General features: G+C 51.7%; 1 protein-coding gene across 2 annotated transcripts in view; it reads right to left on the bottom strand.

Annotated features, from left to right (window-relative positions):
• Positions 1–17,697, bottom strand: part of GRAMD1B (GRAM domain containing 1B) — a 174,076-nt gene that overhangs the window by 16,872 nt on the left and 139,507 nt on the right. For both annotated transcript variants that reach the window (XM_047070182.1, XM_047070183.1), the window contains exons 5-12: positions 12,921–13,005; positions 12,024–12,127; positions 11,179–11,274; positions 9,228–9,308; positions 5,835–5,950; positions 3,870–4,026; positions 2,510–2,699; positions 537–680 (exon numbers count right to left, since the gene is read on the bottom strand). In XM_047070182.1, the coding sequence (XP_046926138.1) occupies positions 537–680; positions 2,510–2,699; positions 3,870–4,026; positions 5,835–5,950; positions 9,228–9,308; positions 11,179–11,274; positions 12,024–12,127; positions 12,921–13,005 (973 nt within the window). The remainder of the gene's footprint in view (positions 1–536; positions 681–2,509; positions 2,700–3,869; positions 4,027–5,834; positions 5,951–9,227; positions 9,309–11,178; positions 11,275–12,023; positions 12,128–12,920; positions 13,006–17,697) is intronic.

Below are 17,697 nucleotides of genomic sequence, written 5' to 3'. Positions count from 1 at the left end.
TCAGATGCCTAGTAGCTCTGCTGGGCCAGAGCCACACGCCTGCTGGGGAGCAGAACAGGGGCAAGGGGAGGAGACAGGAGCACGCAGGTACAAAGCAGGAACGCAGAGGGTCCTAGGTTTGAATCCTGGCTCGGGCTCTACTTGGCTGCGTGGCCCCGGGCAAGCAAGAACAGTCTGAATTCTGGTTTCCTCCTCGGTACCCTGGGGATCGCAGTGCTCGCACACGTGGCAGATCCGAGGGTCACACGAGATAACGTCATGTGCCTGGCACAACACAGGTGCCCACTGAGAAAGGGTCGCGGCTACTCTTTGTTAGATGGTGGCCTCCGGGAGGTCTTGCCCGCTGGTGAGCCTCTGGGGCCTGGCACTGACTGCTGGGGTGGGGGAGGAGCGACCAGCAGGGCCCTGGGGGAGCCGGAAAGGGGGTGCCCCCGGCCATGGGGTGGCCTGGAACAGGAGGGAGCTTGGGGAGAAAAGGAAGAAGAAGTATGGCCAAGAGGGAAGGGACGGGAGGCACCGGCCCCGGAAGCACTGACCGGAGAACCGCCGTTGCTCCATGAAGTCCCGCTGGAAGGGCGAGTCGGTGAACAGCAGGTCATAGAGCTTGTCCACACTGAAGTTGAAGACTTCATTCACGTATTGCCGGCCACTCAGGTCCTCGTAGAAGGCCTGGACCTCCCCTGCACCGAAGAGCCACGGAGAGTGAAGGCAGAGGGGCGGACGGCCCCAGGGACGCCCTCAGAGCAGTTACGTCTCTGTGGCTTATGTCGCCTTACCAAGGGTCAAGGGCGGCCGGGGTGGGTAGTGGTTAATGACCTCACCTCTGCCCTGTCTCCTCCTTCGCCCGCGTGCACAAACTTACTCTAACTGGCATTCTATTCGGCCTCGCTTGACAAAGAGTATGGAAATGTGCTATCGGCTCTTCTGTTTTCAAGGCTTCCTTCCTAATCAAGGTGATCTTAGACTAAAACTCAGATCTCACTTCCCGAGCTGAACTGGTAACCTCAAAGTTATCAGTTATCCAGAGCCTGTAAGTTAACCACGACAGAAGACAAAAGGCATTGCAACCATGGCACAAGTGCGTTAAAGGGACATGGATTCATCTGGAATAACCTGTTTATATAAAAGCTTCTAAGGCTGGGCTGGTCTGCAGGGCCGTGATCCCTTAACCATACAAGCCCTGCTCCGCTTCCATAAGGCACTGCGATGTTTCCCCCAGGATTTCCACACCCTACACCTTTCTCTGGTCTCTATTTGCTCCGGGAGAATGTTCCTGAGGGTGCAGGCGTGCTGCTAAAGCCCCAGTGCTCCTCCCAAGCCCTCGGCACCCCACAGTCCCTAACTGCCGCACCTACGGAGGCTGGTATGTGATCTCAGGCACGATGCTGCCATTGCTGGCACCCCTGTGGCTCAGAAGCGTCACACAGGGCCCATGACTGCACAAGACAAGCACTATGGGAGCGGTCATGTCTGAGTTTATGTGACTGGTGCCCTTGCTGCTATGCGGTACCCAACCCGTGCAGTCATTTGCACTGGCCCTGCATCCTAGATGGAGTAGGGAAACCAGGCGGGGGGGAGAAAGACACTCGAGGTGACCACAGGAGGGACTGTCCACAGATGTTCAAATGAGCACCGTCCACATACACTTACTAGTCAAGCCTACCACCAGTTCAAGGGATCAGCCAATTTCATGAAGACTGACAATTTGGCTTCCAGCCCTGGAATGTCAGAAGCAAAACATTCCCAAGCTAGGTCCTAGAAGCTAACCCTGTGCAGGAATGAGGTACGAAATACTACCTAGAAGTACTGGAGAGAAAGGCAGACTCTGGAGTCCGAGTGACCCAGCAATACCTTTCCTTGTAGCCTGGTCTGAAAGCCCAATGCTGGAGTCACTAAAGCAAGGTTCTATTAAAATCTGATTATGTCCAGGGGCACCTGGGTGGCTCAGTCGGTTAAGCGTCCGACTTCAGCTCAGGTCACGATCTCATGGTTTGTGAGTTCGAGGTCAAGCACCGCATCGGGGTCTATGCCGACAGCTCGGAGCCTGGAGCCTGCTTCGGATTCTGTGTCTCCCTTTCTCTCTGCCCTCCCCCGCTCGTGTTCTGTCTCGCTCAAAAATAAACAAACATTAAAAAAAAAAAAAATCTGATTATTTCCAGGAAGCAGCTGACTGGCACTTTCCTGTGGCATATACACTGCCCTGCGTCGCATCTCTATGGGCAACGAACAAGGCAACGGGGGGTACGCTTAGTGACAAGACGGGATGGCACGACAAAGCATTATCCATTGAGTGAAGAAAGACAAATATGGCATAACATGGATCCTGCAGTGACTACCCTGAAAAATGTATGTTCATAACAAATGAAATTAAAAAAAAAAGGCTCTGTTACCCACCCGCCCTTCCACTGGAAGCCCAGACACGGACTCCAGCCTTCCTACACGACATCCCATTAGCCTTCAAAATGGAGAGAGGAAGGGCCACGCTGCACACCCATTTTCCAATGCCCACCTTCATCATGGGTGTCGGAAGAGTCACTGAGCTCGGTGGGGATGTCCTCGTTGTCATTGAAGTCCAGCGAAGGGGAGGTCACGGGTGCGATGATCTCCATCTTCTCCCCGATGATGTTGTCAATGGCAAGCTCCTTCTCCAGGGACCCATCGCCATCCAGCACCTCCTCCTCCAGGGGCAAGCCATCAAACTAGAGTGGGGACGAAGCCGTCACCCGACAGGGGCAACCTGCTGGGGGGTCTCCAAAGGGAGATTTCCCCAGCCTGGGGAGCGCTCACGTTCACAACACAGCTGCTCAGGAGCTGGGCTGGAGTCACACTCCAGGGGTTTTCCCCAGCTCCACTGTGGAAGATGGGAGAACACAGAAGAAGGTTCTGCCCTTGTCTCGCTCACCACGGAAGAGCACACCAAGCCCCGGCAGTGAGCAGAGTTAGTGCCTTCAGGCACAGCTCTGTCCCTGGAGCCAGGTGACAACACGTCAGCCTGCCTCTGGCTATGACCCGTCAGCTCAGAAGCTCAAAAGCTTCATCGGCGTTTTTAAATTTATTCTCCCCTTAGCCTTGGGAGGGAAGAGATACAGGTCTTTCCGTTTTTGAGATAACCTCAGAGACAGAAAATGGAGATTCGGCACCAAACGAATAACATTTTCATTCCAAGGCCAGGTGGTCTGCCTGACCCCTACGCCAGTGGAACGAACAGGAGGCCCCCCTCTCGGGGAATCCTTTCCAAGAAACCCCACCCATTCTTCTACCTGCCAGCCACCTGACACTTCCTTCATCAGGTTTCCATCCCCTCTGTAACCAAGTCTCAGAGAATAAAGGTCTTTCTTCTGAACACATTTTTCTCTCTTTCACAAAGTCTAGCTACAGTGGGAAAATAAATCGGAGTGTATATACACTAGGAACTCAAAAACTAATTATTGAATGAACAGGAAAGAGGTATACAGTCCCAGATTCATACATGATTTTGACCTCAGATCAAGGCAGTGAACACACACACACACACACACACACACACACACACACACACACAACCCTGGGATAATTCTCCACAGAGGGGCTGATCTGGAACACTCCACCGGGAGCGAAGCCCACATCAGTGAACTTGGAATGGTTTTTATCCACTCAGAAAGCAAACAAAATCTTATATTCAAGGCACTGAGAACCCGGCTCTGGGTCCTGGGACTATGCTGTTAGAACAGAGAGCCCACCGGCTCTAGGATGCCTCCGTGAATAAACTGACCACAGGGTAACCAACCTCCCTTCTGCCCACTCCCCAGGCTGGGGTCCTGAGAAGTTAGCTCGGCTGGGAAACACTGGCCACTGGATTGGGGGAGGAAGAAAGGTCTTACTGCCCATACCGACACGGGGGCTTCGCTGCTCCCTGTGGATGTCAGCGTGCTGTTGGTGATGGATTTCTTGGGTAGCTGAGGACTGGCATCTGGCTTGGTCTCGATGCTGCTTTTCGACGAGCTGTCATTCACTTCATTCTCTTCCACGGGGATCTCCTCACAGTAGCTGAGAGAGGACACCATACGTTCCTGTTAACCTTGCTGCCAAGACCACCAACTATTCTAAGAGCCCCAGATCTGTCCACCCCATCCCAAACTATCGGCTTTCTTGCTTCTTTGCTTTGTGAATGATCTTCCTCAAAACACCACCCCCCTGCTACACTGTTCTCCTGGCGCCTTCTCCCCACCCTGCACCCCCAGCCCCATGTACAATGTCTGGCTCCAAAGTCACCTTTTCTTAGATTCAACCATGCCTAAATATGACTATTATGTGTCTTAAACTATCTTTCGCCCACTGGCATCCCATCCCATCCCAACCTGACCCTTTGAATGAAATAACCGGTCTCTGAACACACATTTTATTTCCCACACAGTGATGAGGATGAGACCCCAGACACGAGGGCCTTTTGTTGATAATGCCCAGATTCTGTATCCTAACTAGAGAACTTCTTTGCCTTGGACGCCTGAAGGGAAACCCTCCTTGAGGTAGAGGTGGGTGTCCTTGTAGGGACACTTCAGGGACGTCACTGTAGCCTTTCCCAAGGGAGCAATCATCACCGTCACCAACATCTTAAACTTTACCAATCGCCCCATCTGGATGCATGACAACTCTTGAGTAATCTATTATGTGCTTCCTAAAGATAATCAAACAGACGGATGTTCACAGAGATTAAGTGATAACTACCACTAAATGTCGGAAATCCTACCTGAGCCCAGGTCTACCTACGACACACTCGGTGCTCTTTCCTGGCCTTCTACTGCTCTGTGCCTCACACACCACCACTGGGCCCCCACCTACCCACATTCCCATCTTTCTCCATCCATCGACAGCATGAGATACAACGATGCTTCCTTCTCCCTAGGGCCTCCTTCCCTTGGCCTCTAGGATGCCAGGTCTCCCAGTCTTCCTCCTGCCTGGCTGGCTGTTCTTCCAGGATTTCTTTTGTTGCTTCTCCTTCTTGTTGAGTGTCCCCAAGCTGAGTCCCTGAACTTCTTTTCTTATGTTCATTCAGCCACTTGGTGGCTTCAGCCAATCTCACGGCTATCCACTCATAATTCCCTAATTTATGTCCCTCGCCCAGACTTCCCTCGTGAACTCCACACTCACAAACACAAATGTCTATGTGACATCTCCACCTGGCTAACAGTCCTCTGAGACCAACCTGCCTGATCTTCTCCCCCAAATCTGGTCTATAGTATTGTCCATCTCGGTTCGGACCTTCTCTAGTCTTCCAGTTGGTAAATCCAAGAAAACCTTAAAGCCATTTTTGGTTCCTTTCCAATCTGTCAGCAAATCCTTCAAAATGTATCCGGTTCTACTTTCAAAAATATATTCAGAAACTAACCACTTGCTGCCATTTTTACTGCTACCCTCCTGGTCCAAACCACCTTCACCTCTCATCTAAATGATCTAAATTATTCAAGCCTCTTAGCCTGTCTACTCTTGCTCCTCCCTGATCTATTTTCAACCCAGGAGCCAGAGTGATCCTATTAAAATGTTAAGTCAGTTATCAATTACCTACTCAAAGCCTTCCCAGGGCTTCCTGTCCCACTCTGAGTGAGAGCCAATCATCATGTTGGCCAAAAGGCCTTCAGAATCTGGCCCCTGGCCTCACCTCTTCCCGCTTGTGCTTTGTCCATTCCACCCACCCACCCACCCGCTTGCTTTTCTCTCTGCCTGGCAAAGTCTCCCACAGGTAAGCTCATGGTTGACCCCCTCACTTCCTTCAGGACCTCACTTAGACATCACTCCCCGGGAAGGCTGTCCCCACCATCCCAGTCCCTCTTTGGAGAAGCTGCCCTCTGCCTTCTCACCCCATAGTGTTGAAGTCGTCATCGGGGGGCACGTAGTCCTCGTCGTCACTGGTAAGGCCCAATTCATTCCCATAGCACTGGTGAACAAAGTGCCAGAGCTCCTTGGGACACAGGGGCTGCAGGAGACAACAGAGTGACTGTGACCCTTCCTTCCTCAGGACCCCACTCTACATGGAGGCACTGAGTTGAGCTGGACTCCCTTGAGGGAAGGAGAAGCTGGCCTCCATGCTCCTTTGCTGGACGAAGAGGAGGGTAACGCCTCTGTGACAGCTGCCTCCACCTCTTCTTCCCTTTTCCAAGCCCATCGTCAGATACCTATCTTCTGCCAAAAATATGGCTTTCAGTAGAGCCAGGAACTTGACCCGTCCCCACAACTCAGGTTTGCATAATGGAATCAACTGGCCCCTTAAGGACGGTAACTATCCATCTTTTGCTCCTATGGATGAGGTCGAGCATTAGGCGTCATAAGCCAGTGTTACTCTGGGGCCAAGGTGATCACAGAGCGTCTGATTCGGACTCGGTCCCTTGAGCCAGTCTACCCAACACCTCAGATATCTCTTTATACTAATGCTGGCCACGTAGGCCCTACTGCTTCATGTTCAAGAATGAGGTGTGACCTCAGAGGCCCATTCCATAGTTGGACAGTTCTTGTGATTGGAAAGAAGCCTATATTCTCATAGTTCAAGGGACCTCAAAGGTCATCACATCCAACCCTCTCTTGGCTACCTGAACACTTCCTTCTTTATTCTCACGCAGAATCAGTTTGCCTACAGTTCTATGTATTAGTTCTAGTTTCTTATTTCACTGGGTGTCTACAGGTCCTCCTCAAAAGTACTGCCCTCAGAAAAGTGAGCTCGCATGGGGTTCAGATTTTTGGGAAAGAGGCAACAGAACGTGGAAGAACTAAGACTGGAGAGACCATGAATGAGTCTTAAACTGGAAGGAGGGGGAGCAGGTGGTAAGGGAAGTATGTGAAAAAGAGAGCAAGAGAATTAAGAAAAAGAGAAGCAGTGAAAATACAAAGATAGATTTTTAAGTGAAACATAAAGAATGTTTCCCATCAATAGATTCGATGAAGAATCTGAGAATTCTCCGAGTCCATCCTTTCAAGGTTATGGTTTAAGAAGCAGGTGCTGGGGCGCCTGGGTGGTTCTGTCGGTTGAGTGTCTGACTCTTGATTTTGGCTCAGGTCATGATCCCAGGGTCATGGGATCGAGTCCCACATCGGGCTCCATGCTATCTATCAGCACAGAGCCTGCTTGAAATTCTCTCTCCCCCTTTCTCTGCCACTCCCCCCCAAATAAAATTAAAAATTAAGGGGGAAAAAAAAAAAACAGCAGGTGCTGGCAGATTGCCATGAGCCAGGGTTCTGGATTTCCACCTAAGGAGAAATGCCTAGAATAGCATAGTCAGGGCTCTCCCTGAGCTGGCGGGTGCTGGCCCTCACAGAGCCAGAGGGAGACATCTCCTTTTCCTTTATCTGGACCTCCTGCCTCCTATCTTTGGCCCTTATGCATAGCATTCATCCCACCTGGGACGCCTTTGCCATTCTATGTTCTCCCCTTCTTCATACACCCTTCCCTGACCATTCCATTTGGCTTGGCTTGATTGACCACAACCAGGTCAAGGACAATCGGCATACATCTATTTTGTGAGAGATCCTGTGAACCGTATGGATGTCCCTCTGTCTTATCCAGCAATGACAGTGGTTGTGAACTGAAGATCCAAACAGGCCAGTGGACGTTAAAACACATTATCATGTTACTATTATTGATAGCTACTTAAGGCAGAAGATCTCAGCTAAAATAAGTTACCTAGATTTATGCCAGGGCTGTAGATCTTCAGGTTAGAAGAAATTTTAAAATTTTGTTTTTTAACATTTATTTTATTTTTGAGACAGAGAGAGACAGAGCATGAACGGGGGAGGGGCAGAGAGAGAGGGAGACACAGAATCTGAAGCAGGCTCCAGGCTCTGAGCCGTCAGCCCAGAACCTGACGCGGCACTCAAACTCATGGACCGCGAGATCGTGACCTGAGTTGAAGTCAGACACTTAACCGACTGAGCCACCCAAGCGCCCCATGAAATTCTAAATAATAAATCTACCCAGTTTTCTTCAGATTGTTCAGGATAGAATCAGGGTAGATTACATACATGTCATATATATAATAACTAATTATAACCATGTAACTTCTTCCTACGTCTCTTTCCCTGGCTTGGGGGCTATTTATCAACACACCCTCTGCCCTGACATCTGAGTGTGAGTTTTCTAAGGAATGTGGCCATGATATCACATTTATCTGTGTCCCCTCAGTGTCCTTCAGACACTCAAGCAGTCAAACTTGTGGCTGTATTAACTCTATTTCCCTATTTTCTGTATTTTTTTTTTAACGTTTATTTATTTTTGAGACAGAGAGAGACAAAGCATGAACGGGGGAGGGTCAGAGAGAGGGAGACACAGAATCTGAAACAGGCTCCAGGCTCTGAGCTGTCAGCACAGAGCCCGACACGGGGTTCGAACTCACGGACCGTGAGATCATGACCCGAGCCGAAGTCGGCCACTTAACTGACTGAGCCACCCAGGCGCCCCCTATTTTCTGTATTTTTGATGCTCCGGGATCTGAGGCCTTGCTCACTGGGGAGGGACTGCCCCTCCTGGGGTTAGGTAATTCCCGCAGATAGAAAACCACGTGCCTGAAGTGCGTCTTTCATACGCGACTGACCAATCCGAGGTGGATACCACCTTCTTTTCCAGCTCTTACAGTCCAGGTCCCTAGTATGCAGCTTTACGTACCCCAGGGACAGGTACCAGGCACCCAGAGACAGTCTCTGTGCCCTGAAGCCAGATGGAATTATTCAAAGTAGCTGATCCTCAACCTGTCCGCCTGCTTACCCTGCCTCACCTATTGCTTCCTGCAAAAAAAAAATCACAATAAAAGCTCTGGCATGCTTTCCCCCTCGCTCTCTCTGCCTCCTGGCTGACGCCGGCTGGCACTTCCCCGTGTGTTTCTGCATGGTGGGATGGCACCTCTGCCTCTAGGCACCCGTAAGCCTGAAAACTGATCCTTTCCTAACAGTCACCTCCACCTCTGTGTGTCTCACCATTCCTGACTAAAACAAATGCTGGCACATTTTACAACAGTGGGACTGAAGTGTCTGAGGTCCAGGAAGGCCTCGGTGCAGACAGCAACGAGGCTGCTCACACAGCACCACGTGTGGGAGAAGACGTAACTCACCCCGAGTCTGGGGGGCTTTCCCGAACCACGTGGGCGGCTTTGGAGCAAGCCAATGTCCCAGTAAGAGCAATCTCTCCGTGGGGCCCCCACCTCAGGGGAAAGAGCATTCCAGATGGATGTGCATGCTGAGGCTGAAGGAAGGAGCTGGGCGGCACTTACCTTTTCGAGGAGTGCATTCTGCCAGAGCCGGAACATCATCATGTACGTCCTATCCCGGGCTCCAAATGAAGTGAAAAAGTGCTAGATTTGGGGAAAACAGCAAGAAATATCTGGTAAGACTCACGATATAACGAATGGAGGAGACAGGGTGCTTCATCCTTTAAAAAAAAAAAAAAAAAAAAGAAGCTGCTGGGGCACCTGGGTGGCTTAGTCGGTTAAGTGTCCGACCGTTCAGCTCAGGTCACGATCTGATGGTTGCTGAGTTCAAGCCCCGCGTCAGGCTCTGTGCTGACAGCTCAAAGCTGGAGGGTGTTTCAGATTCTGTGTCTCCCCCTCTCTCTCTCTGCCCCTCCCCCATTCACACTCTATCTGTCTCTCTCAAAAACAAACATTAAAATTAATTAATTAATTAAAATAAAACAAAAATAAACAAAGAAGCTGCTGAATTCATCCCCAAATGCTACAGTTATCTGTGACCACGACACCAGGGTACTCTCGCGATGGGGATGAATCCTCGGGGTCTGTGTACCTGGGACCCCCTAAGTCCTCACTGTCACCAAGTCCTTCACTCACCCATGTTTCCTCGGTGCTTCTCTCTCTGGGTGGAGGTTTTCACCTCCGTAAAACAGCTTCGTTCACCTACCGGCTAGAACTGGGTTATTAAGTGCTGAGCTGTGAACTGGCCCTTGAGAAGACAAACCCACTAACCCACTCACCCTTTCAATATTAAGTCAACAAATAACTGAATGTAGTACATGCTGGGTACGATTTTACACGTTTGGGATACAACAGCAATCAGGACAGGGAGGGACTCCTGCTCTTTGTGCTTACACATTAGTGGGGACCCTGTATAACATGCGGGAGGGAAATGATGGGAAACCAGATGGTACTGAACACGATCCAGGCGCTTCCCAAATGCTGCTGCTTCATTTTAATCACAAAAACACCTTGGAAAATAAACATAACTGCTAATACCTAATAAACAGGCTGGTGGGGATCAGGTGACGTCTGTAATCACAAAGCTGATTCGTGAGAAAAAACAGAATTCAAACCAAACGCCATCTGACCCCAAAGTCTCATGGTTGTTGCCACTGAACTGCCTCAGTCCAAGGGCATGGCGGACCTGTGTTCAGCAGAAGCCTGGTCCACCCCTAGCCCTGAAGTGATCAGTCTTCAGGCTCTGGTTAAAGATCAAAGATCACAGTGTTTTCTCTGCCCTAAATGTTACCGACCACATTTTCCCCATCCTGATGTGCCGAATCCATTTCCTACCAGACTCTCATCCCTTTTTTATTTATTTTTTTAAATCTTTTTTTTTTTTTAATGTTTATATTTATTTTTGAGACAGAGAGAGACACAGCATGAGCAGGGGAGGGGCAGACAGAGAGGGAGACACAGAATCCGAAGCAGGCTCCAGGCTCTGAGCTGTCAGCACAGAGCCCGACGCGGGGCTCGAACTCGCCAACGGCGAGATCGTGACCTGAGCCGAAGTCAGACGCTCAACCGACTGGGCCACCCAAGCGCCCCTGACTCTCATCCCTTTTGATGAGCTCTACACGGATATATAACAACATCTTACATGTGTACAACGCTTCACGATTTAGTGTTTCCAAATATGTGATGTCATTTCAAGAGTGTTATAGGAATGGCTGGCTCCATTTTATACATGGGAAAACTTAGGCTGAGAGAGGCAATGGAACACACCTACGGTTACGGGACTCAAATTTAAGTGTTCCGGCTCCTAGTGCAACGTTCAGCCGTTCCATCTTCACCCCTGCTCAGAATCCAAACACCCTGACCCAGTGGAGGCGACCCCCACGATCTGCATCACCTGACCATCTGTCGCTGCCATCCTACTGGCTTCCATATTCATGCAACTGAGGGACAGAAGTGGGAGGCTTGGGGACAGGGGCAGCGGGGAGCAGAAAGTCCAAGGTCGGACTCCACTTACCTTTTCTGAGTCAGTGCAAACTTGGATGGCATTGGGAATGAGGCGAGCTGTTTTTTCTTTAGTCATGGAGCAGATGTCTTTCAAACGGACAGTCAGCTGGCACCCCACAGGGAAGGGAGGGTGGATAAGGAGAGGAGACATTAACTGAGTCGGCAGTGAGCATTCGCACGGCCCCAGTTCAGAGAGGGGAGATCACGTGTCAGTCTACGTATTTCTAAACCTAGAAGGGACCTCCTCAGAGATCATCTGGTTTAGCCCCCTACTTCACGGAGGCCACAGGGCGACGTGGTGGCTGAGCCTCGCCTAGAGCCCAAGGGTGCCTCAGCTCCTGGTGCAGGGAGCCTTCTTTCTCAAGTCCGATTAACGTGCAGAGGCCCCGTGCTACTTGCCACTTACAGAAACACAGAACACCGGCACTGGATGCAACCATAAAAGTCACCCAGTTTACCTCTTCCCACTTTATCTCCTAAGATAAGGAAATAGAGAAAGAGCAAAGGACCAGCCTAGTAGCACACAGCTCACTAGGTGGAGAACGCAGATAACGTACAAGCCAGTTCTGAGGCCAATGTTCCTTTTACTCGACTATCCTACGCCTTGCAGAATACTTAACTGCATTTGCCGAAAGCAAATGCTCCCACGCTCTCTTCCACACCCAAGAGGGAGGGAGGGAGTGAGGGAGGGGAAGACGTGGTAGAGGAGGTCTATCCCTCAAGACTTGGCCTGTACATTTAGGAATTGTGCAAAGGTGTGGGTGGAGCATGAAGTCAACAAAAAGGGGCAGGTGGGGGCAGCTTGTTCAGTCACAGCCAAGGGGACAACCCCGGAGGCAAGCCCCAGGTCTTTACCAGAGTTTCCCAGCGGAAGATGTTGCTGTAGAAGCAGATCCAATTTTCAGAGAGGTAGAGTCGGCCCTGAAGAAGAATGTCTCTTTGGAGTGCACATGAGTAATCTGTGGTAGGATGGGGGGCAGAGAGCTCAGAGACGGGACGCATCTTCAGCGAACCACTACAAGTTAAGCATGCCCGCCCTGCACCAGCACTGGGGGAGCCCAACTGCCTCCCACTCACTAGGCTCACTAGGTGGGTGAGACCCTTGAACTAGTGGCCAAGGGAGTCCCTGGTGTCTCATGTGATTTGAAAGACCACCGTGCTTCCGCCTGGAGGCAGAGGAATGGATGAGATGGCAGAGGCGGGGCAAAGACGTCCGGAGGTAGAAAAGGCCACGGGGCGCCTGGGTGGCTCAGTTGGTTAAGTGTCCGACTCTTGATTTCAGCTCAGGTCATGACCTCACGCTTTATGAGATTGAGCCCTGCATGGGGCTCTGCACTGACAGCATGGAGCTTTCTTGGGATTCTCTTGCTCTGCCCCTCCCTTCTCGTGCTCTCTCTCTCTCAAAATAAACACTAAAAAAAAATTTTTTTTTTAAAGTCAACGAACACCCCTCCCCTACACAGTTACCCCAACCCTTCACCGCTGGGCCATCTACAGAGGTTAAGAATGGCAGAGACTCCTTCCAGGTCGGGCTTTCTGTCAAGGCCACCACACACATGGTACTTAGCCCTGAGCCACAACCACCGGGGTCGGCGCTCTGGACATCTTCTCTCCCTGCTCCCGGACAGATGTTCTCGCTTGGGCTGGCTTTTATGTGGGCAACCTCGAGACAGAAGCAGCCTGAGTGCTGTCCTTGGGATCCCAGACTTCCTTCTTGCCCCCTGCCCTCCATCCCCAGGTCTCCCAGCTCACCAACAATGAGGCGCTCCGTGTCTGGAAGTTGCTTAAAGAGCTTTCTGAAGTCTTCATTTCTCTGCTTGTAAGTTGGGCTTAATACCTGCACGACAACGGCCAAGGTTAGCAGGATGCTTCCAGGTTCTGTGGGGCTGGGGAGGCAGATGCAGGAAAAGCACCTGCTTGCGTGTTTAAAAGGCAAAGATGAGGCCCTGTTATCCCACAGACCCTAAGCGGCCAGGTTAGGCAAAGGGAGCTTCGGTATTATGGAAAAACACCGCGGAGAGAATCTGCCACTGAAAAAGTGGCCATCGACGCAAAAACGTCAAACAGACGAAGCAGGGCCCACATTACATCCCAAGAAGAGAAAAGAAGGAGGGACACGTCCAGGGAGCTTCCTGGGACCCACCATGAGAGCTATTGCTGTCCTGCCTTCTGCCAGCAGGAAGTACCACCTTGACAGTGAAACAGGGGCCCAGAAGGGCTCCCTCAGCCCCCCGGGAGGACCCAGAATATGACGGTACTCAGTGCATCCCTCAGAAGTGGTTATCATGACTAATACAGTAAGTACTTGGCCATGTATGAAATTCACAACAAGAAAAAAAAAGAAATCAAAATGGAGGACTATATCAATGTGACATCTCAATTATATCTCAGGAAAACGGGGCAGGGAGAAGACCTGCACTTTACCAAGACTAGATTTTAAAAAACCCGTAAAGCTAGTACCAGGGTAAGCACACAGGTAGAGAATTTAAAAGCACACCTGGCAACTAGAGGCACGCAGCCTTCGTTCCCTCCCCACCCTTTGTAAGACTATCCACTCCAACACTTCCATTACTGATGAGGAAACAAAGGCCAGAGAGGAGACCCCTCCCCAAGGTTTCTCCAGCTGGTCAGGGGCAGCTTTCTGGATTCCTGGTCCTGAGCTCACCTCCCATCACTGGTGCCCCCAGGTGACCCTGTGCCCACCTAGCTTTTTGGGTGCCTCCGTGCAGACTCGTACCCATAAACTACCTTAGCAAAATCCTCCATGGAAATTCCATCAGCCAGTTGAATAGACAGGAATCCTGATCTTTCCAAACTTACAATCTTAAAATTAAAATGAAAAATTTAAAAAAAAAGGTACCCAAGGATGATACAAGACGACAGGTGCACAACCCAGGAAGAGCCATGCATTGCGACAGAGAAACATGTGTACTCCACCCAGGAGGTTCACTGACCTACTTATGCCAGGAGTGCACGGGCGCACACAGATTATCCTGATGATGGCGACAGATAGATCTTGGCCATTTACACTCTCTCAGCCACTTCCCTGGGAATCCACTGACATACAGCTGGGTGCAATGAATTGCAATGAAATGCACCTTAGACTGTTCGTTTTTGGCTTTCTGTGAAGCTCGCTGGCCTGTGAGCAAACTCAGGCTGTGGCCCGACCACATTCAAAGCCTGCAGCTGACTACCTGAGCTAAGTGGCTCAACGGCTTTTGTGCCAGAGGGAAGAGGAATATCACAGGAAGTTGAAGGAGACTTAATGACAGGACTTCAGTTTGGGGAGGATTTCTGGAAGAGATTCCCAGTGGATGCCGTGCTACCTCCCTCCCCCCAGGCAATGCTATGCTGCAGAAGCCCAAACTGCAAAAATCACCTGCCATGTGTTTGAACCAAGTATCAGGGCCATTGGGAGTGAGTATCTAGAAGCCAACCTCTCCTGTGGCTAGAAAAGACCTCCCAATATAACACTCCTCTGGCCTATATGATAGCTCCAAACCGATACTGAGATATCCAATCTAACTGGCTGCCTGGCCTTGCAGAACAGAGCCTGCACAATGAAAACCCCTGCTTGACCACCTGATCATCAGTAAGTTCCTAATTATGTCTGACCTTCTTTTTTTTTTTTTAAGTGTATTCATCTATTTTGAGAGAGAGAACGCACAAGCTCATGCATGAGTGTGGGAGGGGCAGAGAGAGAGAGAGAGAGAGAGAGAGAGAGAGGGAAAGAGGGAAAGAGAGAATCCCCATCAGGCTCCAGCTGTCAGTGTGGGGCCGGGCGCAGGGCTTGAACCAAAAACTGAGTCAGATGCTTCACCGACTGAGCCACCCAGGCGCCCCTTCTAGAGCTATAGTTAAGCTGATACAGAAGGAGTTATTACCATGTACCAAGCATTGTCATTATTAGCCCTTCATATACGTCATTTCATTTGGCCGCAGATTGTTTTCATTATCCCATTTTACACGCTAGGAAGTTGAGGCACAGAGAGGTTAAGCAACTTGTCCAAAGTATGTGGTTACCAAGCGGGACAGGAGAGCACGAACCAAGGTGGTCTGAACCAGAGCCCCTGGTCGCTGTCACGGCTCCATGTTGCCTCAGGATCTCGGTGCCAAGAAGGAAACGACAGGATGCTCCAGCAGAGCACGCTCTCTTGCGGACGAAATGTTCACCTGCTTTGGGGCCCCCGCTAGCCTTTCAGGCCCACGAGTGGGTCTTTTTGTCCAGGGGTGTGGTAGTAAAGTTTCAGTTTTTCAAGGGGAAGAAGTTCTGGAAATTTGTGGCAGCACAGTGCGAACGCACTTAATGCTACTGAACTGAGAAGTACTTAAGATGGAACGTTTTGTGTTCCTTACCACGATTAATTGTTTTTAAATGAATGCAACGATCAAGCGGGTCTTCATTACCACACTCCGGTTATCAGCCTGAGGACCAGCCACCGGATGGCCCCGAGCCCCCTGCAGGTGAAAGCGGGCATCAAGCATCCAGTTACCTGAAGCCCAGAAGTGTTCCTCTTCCTAATGGGCTTTCCATAGTGCTCCCTCACCCGGATTTCCCTCACATCCACTGGGAACTCGGGCATTTTACAGAGGTGCACAGTGCACGGTGTCTGGCCATAATCTCCACACCAAACCTCTGGCAAAGGGAGGGAGCCACTCCTCCCCTCTCCTCAGAACAAAGCTGCAGCTGTAGGGAGGGGGAGGGCAAATCCCGCCTTGACCTCTGACCTCGGCCAGTTCTACAACAAGTGGCTTGGGTGTAGGGACTCCTCAACTTGGTCTTGCATATAAATGCTCCGATTTCTTCCCGGCTGGCTGCCGGTGTGGACAGCGGCCGCCTTTGCCTCCTAGACTCTAAGTAAATACACGGTAGGACGACCTGCCACCATAGATCCTTGTGACACAAGAGACCTGACCCTCTGCTCCCCGCCACCCCCCCCCCAGCCCGCTCTTAAAACAATCTTCTCCAAGAGTGAGCCATGGCTCACCTATTTTAATTTAAAATCGTCAAAGAACTTTGGCTCAAGGATTATCAAGATCTGGGGCCCTTGGGTGATCTGGGGCCAAGTGACGAGTTACAAAGGCCCAGCGGAATGTCACTCAGGCCGGGAGGGGTTGGGAGGCACACTCACGGCTGGGATTTCCTCAGATCCGTGCCCAAAGCAGAGCTCTGCACCAGCAGGCGTATCTGGAAACTTCTTCAGGTACCACTGCAAAGGCTGGCTGTCCTGCTCCAGCAGGAGGCTCCAGAGGACCCCAGACTCCGTCAGAGATTCCATTGCTCCCCACGGCTCCGCCTCCCAGTGGAGCCCCGCTCCGTGAGCTCTGATTCCCTCAGGATGAAAACAGTCCGTCTTGTCTGGGCTGGACACAGATGGGCAACCTCTGGTGGCTTGGCAGAGAGCCTTCGTGACCCTGCCCGGCCTCCTTTTCCCTCCTAGAGCTCTGCTCTCAGCACGGAACCTCACGAGTGGGAGGGTGTAGTCCGCATGGTTCCTGGGACAGGCTGGCCAGCCAGTCTCCCATGGCCAGGTTTTGCTTTGTCCCACTTTGGCTCCCACAGTGTGGCCGGTTGTTGGGCTGAGGGTGACCCAGAGGGGATGTGGGGAAGCCCCTCCTCTAGTCAGTGTGGACAGCCACTTCAAGAGGCAGGCAGGGGCCAGACGACGCAGACACACGGCAGGTGCACAGGGCCAGCTGAGGGCTCTGAACAAGCAGGCTCCTGGAGGACAGACAGACTGCACAGGAAGAGGATGACCCCACAGCCAGGTGCACAGGTGCACCCCGCCGGTTACTCACACACAGCTCATAGTTGGTCAGAAACTCCCAGGAGAGAATGAACTCCCAGCTTCCCAGCTCTGTCTGGCCTGTCCCATAAGGCGGGCTGTTCACCGTGCAAGCTCTTCCCTGGGCGGGCGCCGGTCCCTATGACTCACGGCCCTCTCCCAGGCAGAGCGGCCACCACTGGCTGTGGCAACAAGGCCTGCTCTCACCCCCACCCCTACACACACCCCTTTCCTCCCAGACCGTGCTCTGCTTAGCTGCCCAGCAAACGACTTCTTTGTTAGAGTCGCCCGCCTGTGGCAGGAGGGAGGCAGGGTGGGTGGGCGGGCAGGGCCAGAGCCCTCCACATGCTTCAAGTTACAGGATCTGGGTGACGGTACTGGCCAACGTCCTCCAGTAACCCCCCGGCCTAGCCTGGCCTCCCCAGCAGATGTTTCCTGCAATGGAAAGTAGCTGGCCGGGGCTCCTGGTGGGGGAGGGGGTGGGGGAGGTGCCAGGAGCACTGCTGCTGTGGTGAAATCTGAAATCGGAGACTCTAACGGCCAGGGACTTTGGGAGCACACTCTCCCCTCACTGACCCACCGGTCCACCAACTACCCTGTGCGCAGGGGCAGCAGGAGGTCGGGAAGCTGGACTCTTCGCACTGTAGATACGCTGGGAGGGAGAAGTCGGGCAGATCGCCTGGAGAAGCTGACGTCACCAGCTCCGGGGACCCTGCCCTGCCTCCAGCACTGGCAGGAGGGGG

Source organism: Lynx rufus, unplaced genomic scaffold (assembly GCF_022079265.1).
Source record: "Lynx rufus isolate CCGP_SWC_20201006 ecotype Redwood Valley unplaced genomic scaffold, mLynRuf1.p SCAF_9, whole genome shotgun sequence".
NCBI lineage: Eukaryota > Metazoa > Chordata > Mammalia > Carnivora > Felidae > Lynx > Lynx rufus.
Note: the sequence above shows the minus strand (reverse complement) of the source record. Positions and strands in the feature narration are given on the sequence as shown.